Here is a 7,441-nt window from a genome sequence, read left to right as displayed (position 1 = left end):
TAACAAGTATTAGGGTGTGGCAATGAGTTACTGAAGTCGAATAATTTAGTTCCCGAAGTTTATCATTACTTGTTTGGCTTATTCGAATGCTGTTTTTATGAAGAAGTACATTTTGCAGGAAATACGTTTCAAAACGTGAGAAGATTATAAAAGAAAGAAGAACGCCAAGGAAGTTGAAGCTATTATGATTTAAATATGCCTCCTAAAGCCGATATTAACACATTGCTTGCCAAGCGTGACGTTGCAATCAAATCATTGTATGAACTCTTTGAAGAATTTAAGTTGTATACGGCATAGAACCAGAATTAGAAACCTTGGAGAAAGTTTACAAGGAAATTGAAACGAAATTTAGAACTGTAAAGAAGCAATTAGAAGCAATTTCTGACAAAATCGTCGAGAACGGAATTTCTGAAGATGAAACGGTTGTGAAAGCGCATGCAAAAGTTGGTGTCAAAGTTAAAGAAATCTATCTGAAATGTACGGCCAGTTTCGTAACATACCAAAAGCAGTATTCCAAAAAAGGGAAGATCTTGGAAAACCAAGTATTGGGAATTGGTCAAATGAACAGTGCTTTAGAAGAAATGGTCCAAGTATTGGAATGCAAAACGAATGATAAAAGTCATGGTTTAGAGAAAATTTCGGTGCCCTCATGGGATGGCCAAAGGCGAACATACAATACGTGGAAACACGAATTTACTGACTGGATGAAAAAGTATAATCAAGACAATGACGAACAATTACAAAGGTTTCGGAAAGCCTTGCCAAAGAATTGGTGGTCAGATCAGTAGAACAAGGTCAATAGAACAAGCCTGGGAAATCCTTGATCTCTAATTCGGAAACAAAAGAAAGCTAACGGATGACCTTTTGAAGGACATTACGGACTATAAGCCCGTAAGAAGTGATTCAGAGTCACTTTCGCGCTATGCTACCAAAATAACAGCATTTGTAAACGACATGAATGATAGTGGATGTAATGTAGATAAGTCTGGTGAAGCTCCGTTTGTAATGTCACAGTTACTTTCCAAACTGGACCCTAAAGATAACGCAGAATTCGGACGAGAAATGTTTCGTGAGCATCGCGAAGAAAATGCAAACAATTTAAGCGCATGGCTGCATAGAGAAGCTACCCTTCGTTCAAGATCGTGTAGAGAAAGGCGAATATTCGAGAGGACGGAACAACGCGCCGCTAGCAACATAATGGAGAACGATGTCATTGAAGAATTGTGCCCCCTGGGCTGTGAAACAAGACACCTGCTCACAGCCTGCCCAATATTCCAAGGGACTTTAACAGTTGACCAACGGTGGGAAGTTGTGCGTAGACATAACTGTTGTCGCAAGTGCCTCAGAACCCATCACACTAATGAATGTCGGAAGCCCGATGGAACTACATGTGACCAATGCACCAGATGACATCATCGTTTTTTACATAGTGAGGCCCCAAGACCATTGAGTGGACACCGGAATGTCGGTAGAAACCAGAATAGATCTCTCGCATCTGGCAACCAAGTCACGATGAACAGACAACTTCAGGTTATCGACCCCTCCCAGAGTCGAGAACCAGAAAGAAAGGATACAGAAGAATCACAGAATACCTCGGCACAATTCGTAACAGATGTGCGTGGGGGATGCGCCATTTGCCCAGTGCAAAAGGTCAAGATAGAAGACAGCAATGGAAACCAACATGAAGTTCTCGCCATGTTGGACAGCGATTCCAATACAATCCTACTCTCAAAAAGTATTGCAAAGAAACTTAACTTGAAAGGAACGCAAACACATCTAACAATGAATCTTGCTGGTGGTCAACAAAGATCAAAGAGATCGGAAATTTTAAATGTTGTATTGCGGTTTCTCGAGAACACAGCTGTTAATAAACTTCTACAAGTGTATTCTGTCAAGAAACCATGCAGCTCTGCCAAAACATTATCACGAAAAGGAGTGGAATGCTTCCCTCATTTAAAACCTATAAGTGACCATCTTCACCTTTCTGGGGGAGCTATTGATCTCCTGATTGGGACCGACTTCTCAGATGCTTTCATCGATTTAGATTCAAAGAATGGCGAAAGTGGAGATCCAGTAGCCAAACGAAACCTATTTGGATGGTACGTGATTGGTCAACTTGGTGACAATTCCGTAAATCCATCACGTGTGACGTCAGTCCATGTTGGAAGCATAAGCGTCCTAGATGATGTAAAGACACTCTTCACACAAGATTTGATGGGGGTGAAACCTGCAGCACTTTGCGCCTGCAGTGACGAAACTCTTAAAGAAAACAAGTTCATCAAGTCCACCACAAGTTCAACACAGATGGTTGACGGTCGACTTCAAGTGCGAATGCCCTGGAAGTTAACTGGACCGCCCAAAAGGAGCAATTTCGACATAGCACTTAAGAGAATGTATTCAACAGAAAAAACATTGATCCGCAAAAACTGCTACAAAAATATAGAAACAGAAATCGAAAGGTTGATATAACAAAGAATTCGTGACCAAAGTTCATCCAGGGAAAATTAGTCACGTAGAGCCCGAGTGGTATTTGCCTTTACAGGCAGTTTTCACACCTGAAAGGTCCACCCAAATACATCTCGTCTTCGATGCATCTGCCAAGGGGCATGAAAACCTATCCTTAAACGACTATTTGGAGAAAGGTCCTAACTACATAAACGACCCCACAACAATTCTCTTGGCCTGGAGATGGGAGAGCGTCGCATACACTGGTGACATTCGAAAAATGTTTAACCAAGTGCTCATCCACCCTGATGACCAGGTGTACCACAGATTTCTATGGAGAAAGGAGGCGCAAGGTCAGCCGATGGTTTACCAGTGGCAAGGCCTGAATTTTGGAGACAAGCCCGCACCAGACATCAGTTGTGTCAACACCCTCGCAAAGTTAGCAGAAAATGAATTTCCAGAAGCGGCAAAAGAAATAAGAGAAAACTCTTATGTGGACAACATAGGAGGATCAAAACATTGAGGAGAAGACGCTAAACGCATTACGAAAGAGATTGACAAGATTCTTGCAAAAGAAAATTTGAATCAAGGCATGGAATTCTAATCATAAATATGTTGACCAAACCAAAGAAAAGTTCAGCAGCTTCCTTGAGCACAAATGGGATAAATCTGAAGATACTATTTCATTCGCGAAACAGGAAATTGAGACTGTGAACAAAGGCTTAACCAAGAGAAACTGTCTGGCTTTCGTAGCACAACTCTGGGACCCAATGGGATTTGTGTCCTCAGTTTCCATCCAAATGAGAATTGCTTTACAAGAGCGGTGGAGTATGGGTTGGACGAACTACTGCCGGATGATCTTCAATGGAAATGGATGAAGAACGTTCAAGTACTCAATGACCTCCTCAAGTACGAAACCAACCGAAAACTTAAGCCAGACAACGCAGACGGGATGCCTGAAATTCATGGCTTTTGCGATGCAGGGGAGGAAGCATACGGTTCGGTCATCTTCCTACGCTGGAAACTCAAAGATAACAGCTACGCCTGTGTCCCGATCCTGGTAAAAGCGTTGGTGGCACCATTAAAGAAGAAATCTATATGCGCCTGGAATTAATGGGCTGTCTTTTGCTCGTTAGAATTTTCAGTACCATCATTGAAGCCTTAAAGTTTGCCAATATTGAAGCATGCAAGAAACTTTTCTGGATTGATTCCCGTACAGTTCTGTCTTGGATTACAAATTCACCACGAAAATTCAAACCATTTGTGTCAGCAAGAGTGGCGGAGATCCAAGAAACTGTGGATGTTGACAAGTTTAGATACATTCCCTCAAATCTCAATCCAGCAGACGCATCAACAAGAGGTATTGACTTGGGAAATTTGGAAAACTGGACGAAGGACCCACGTTCCTATTTGCAGAAAACGAAGAAATTCCATCAAATGAACATCAAAACCTTGAGTGTGGAAATGATCACGACATCTTGAAAGAAATGAAAGGCATGACACCAAAGAATAGTCTCAGAAAAGAAGAACAACACCCAAAGAGTTGTTGTGTTGCAGCTGCGCTTGATTTCAAGCCAAGGAACCCCACTCTGGAAAGTTTGTTAACAACATGCTCCTCATTCATAAAAGTTAGAAAAGTCCTTGCTTACGTTCTAAGATTTGTCCACAATTTACGCCAAAAGAGTAAACAAACAGGAGCAATATCGGTAGAAGAACTTCGAAGATCAGAGACTTTCCTGTACAAATGGGCTCAAGAAAGCCTGAACAGAGAGGATGTTGGAAAGTCATTGACAGCGCGAAAAGACGACCAAGGGATCCTGCGTGCCCATGGACAATTAGAGGAAAATTCGCACAATGCCAGCCAAAATGCGGAACCCAATCATCTTGCCGCACAACCACAGGATTGTACTCTTCCTTCTCAAACATCTGCACAAGAAAAGAGCACACTGCGGTTACAAGAGCCTCACTTACGAGTCAAGGAAAAATTTTTGGATCATTGGCATGCGGAGCATTGCAAAACAGCTCACAAGAAATTGCATCGTTTGTCGCAAGTTACGACAAAGACCTCTTCAGCATTTGATGGGCCAGCTCCCAAATACACGTGCAGAAATTGAGAAACCAGCTTTCGCCTGCACAGCGATAGACATGTTCGGACCAATTCACCTTTATCACACGGCGGCCATTTTGGAGTCCGTGGGGAATAAAGACTTTGTCTTTGCATTGTATTTGCCCGTCCAGCCTCACACTGAATGAGAGGTTCGACGGGCAAAATCTTTTGTTGGACATTGAGTGATATGGGTCTATACAGATCCGACTAAGTCACAAGACACTGAAAGAAGCGCAGATTATCATTTTTGCATGTATGACCTCAAGGGCTATTCACTTAGAGCTGGTTACTGACCGAACAACAGACGCTTTTCTCATGGCTTTCGGTAGATTTGCATCCCGCTGTGTGTTGGTCGGATCATGGAACCAACTTTGTCGGAGCTCAGGATTACTTAAGAGAAATTTGCACTAGAGAATAAAACGTATACATTGCTTCGATCTAAAAATCTCCACACCATGGGGAAGTGATTTGCACTATCAGAACAAACAAACCCATTCAAAAGGACCTGAAGCAACAAAGAAGAATAGAAGTCGCTAATGAGCAACTTTTCCTTTTTTTAAGTGTGGATCTCAGTGGAGATTGAAATTATATAAATGTTCTGGCAAATTCAAAGTAAGGGGCAGGCCAGAAGAACACAGGACAAGATTTTTGACTTCGTCAATGCAAACTCGAAGAAACAATAAACGACTTTTTGAAGTGCAAAAACGTCTCCTACATTGGCCTCGCAAATCAGGTAACTTATTCCACACCTCTAAAATTAGTACTGTCACTAGCACATAACGTCAGCTTCCAATAACATTGCGTAAACATTAGAGAAAGACTGAATTCTTCAATGTTAGAGGAAAAACGTTTCTTTTCCCTAAACAACACACCCAATTCTGGCCAGAATGCCATCTCCTACAGAAAAAAATGTTTGAAATCCGCACCCTATTTCAGATCAAAAACCGTATACTTTAGTGCCACACAGTATAAATAAAGCTTATGTAAGAATTACATAACCCCAAAGGGAAAAGTAACCAGCAAATGAAGATGATCCCTGCAGAAACAATTTCACGGTAGTTTTTGGCTGAATAAAATTTGAGCTCAGGAATTGTCGATGTTCGTAGGCTCTACAGATGCGACATCCAAGTTACAAGCTCTGAGGGTGACACACGAAATATCCTCAGGGTTTTTCCAGTTTGATCCGCAAGGAAAAGTCGACTTCTCCTTAAGTAGGGAGGAATAACTACATGACGCCATCACTAGCAAAACAGAGAAAAGTGACAATCATTAAACTAATGTCGTTTTCTTGAACTATCTAATTCGAATCTAAAACCTGACTGACAATGCTATTTTTGAACGTGACTGTGTCTCTGTCACGCTTCATATTTTGAGCTGCCTCAAATTTCAACTGTTTAATTGAAACTCTTTTTCCACAGGGGGGCCTCAATCTGATATGAAATGGAATCATTTTTGGTGGGATTCGTTGAATGTCGTGATTTTCACCGATCCCTGTGAAATTTGGCGTCTTTACTGGGGAGATGTGGTCCCAATTTCCCTGAAAATCTCAGCTTTCTAGCTTTCATGACGCTTACATGACGGCCATTCTAATTCAGGCAATTTGTAGCCATGCAAAGCCATGCCAAGGCGATATTTTCAACCGATCGCAGTTTTCAGGCAAAAATAACACTGCAGGCATCAGAAAGGATAAAGAAAAGGATTTTGGTTCATTTGATGGAATTTCAAGCCTTGAAATCACTGGGAAGGTAAGATTATTTTTGCAGCCGTAAACTTGCCATGTGTTGTTGTCATTACACAGGATTGTGTTTTTCGCTCAAAATATTCGCTTGTTCTTGCTCCAAATCTTACATATTTACCTTTATTACATGTCCAGCGAATTGTTTTATCCTCTGGGATGAATGTTCTGTCGAAAAATCGGTGATTTGGGTGATTTTTGGCCAACAGAGGTCAATTATTCGTAATGCGATCGCTTCTGTTGCCGTTAGCAATGGGTGGCAAATTTGACACCTTTATCGCATTTTCAAATTACGCATTGATCGCTAATCCGATTATTCCTAATAATCCAAAAATATTCGTCCCTTATCAGTTTTTTGTCAAATTTTGGTCCAAGAAAGCTGATAAAATGAGGAACATTTTTGTTGGTCATTAAAAAATTCGTAATTGACGTTGAAATGACCAAATTTGTGTGGAAAACTGATTTTAATGCTTTTTTTTTGTTAAGTTTTTTCGTTCAACTTTCTTTTTCATAAAATGTTGTAGTTCTATGTAAAGAAGTTATATGTTTTTGGAAAGCTTATTTTCGTAGCTCCCTTTAAGGCCTAGGAGTGCAAATTCGCACTCCTCTTTTGTAGCTCTGAAATCCGAAGAGTGCACATTCGCACTGTTTTACTTACTATCTATGAGCCAATCAAAAACATTGTTATTGTTGTTCAATGGCTGCCAAGCACTATTACCCAATCAGATGAAGTGTTAGATTGACTTTTGGTGAGGCCACGTGGAATGAGTTTCATACAATTTATATGAGAAATCTGCCTTTGGTTGTATCGGTCTGTTTTTTCTTTGCGTAATGGCGGACGTAGGTGGTTTAAACTCTGATGAATCGGACTTTCAAGACGAAGGGGAAAACGATAGTGGCAGTGAAAGTGACATTTCTGTCTCTACTGTAAATACAGAAGATCTATCTGATCTATCATTCTCGGATGATGAGGACGGAGATGGTGAAGTGGGATGGAGTCGCGATCCAGCGCCGGTAAACGTAACTCCTCTCACATCAAGAACAGGAGCTGTTAGTGGAATTGCAGAAGACGGAACTGCAAAGGACTTTTTTAACCTTTTTGTCCCTGATGAAGTGTTTGAGGTCTTCGTGGAAGAAACGAATCGCTATGCTAG

The 7,441-nt window shown here is 41.1% G+C and overlaps 1 protein-coding gene across 1 annotated transcript; it reads left to right on the top strand.

Moving 5' to 3' along the window:
- The first annotated feature begins 1,512 nt into the window (after nucleotides 1-1,512).
- Nucleotides 1,513-2,968, top strand: LOC137971633 (uncharacterized). The gene is made up of 2 exons (XM_068818425.1): nucleotides 1,513-2,325; nucleotides 2,543-2,968. The coding sequence occupies exons 1-2, from the start codon at nucleotides 1,513-1,515 to the stop codon at nucleotides 2,966-2,968; spliced, it is 1,239 nt and encodes a 412-aa protein (XP_068674526.1).
- Nucleotides 2,969-7,441: the final 4,473 nt, after the last annotated feature.

The sequence above is a fragment of the Montipora foliosa genome, chromosome 9 (assembly GCF_036669935.1).
Source record: "Montipora foliosa isolate CH-2021 chromosome 9, ASM3666993v2, whole genome shotgun sequence".
NCBI classification, from domain to species: Eukaryota; Metazoa; Cnidaria; class Anthozoa; order Scleractinia; family Acroporidae; genus Montipora; species Montipora foliosa.
The sequence above is the reverse complement of the archived record's forward strand: the minus strand, read 5'-3'. Positions and strand labels throughout refer to the sequence as shown.

Excerpts from the sequence above, each read along its gene's own strand:
- LOC137971633 (XM_068818425.1), top strand. The coding sequence starts at position 1,513 with ATGAACAGACAACTTCAGGTTATCGACCCCTCCCAGAGTCGAGAACCA. Across the intron at positions 2,326-2,542 it reads TGGTTGACGGTCGACTTCAA|GCAGTTTTCACACCTGAAAG; the intron begins GTGCGAATGCCC and ends TTGCCTTTACAG.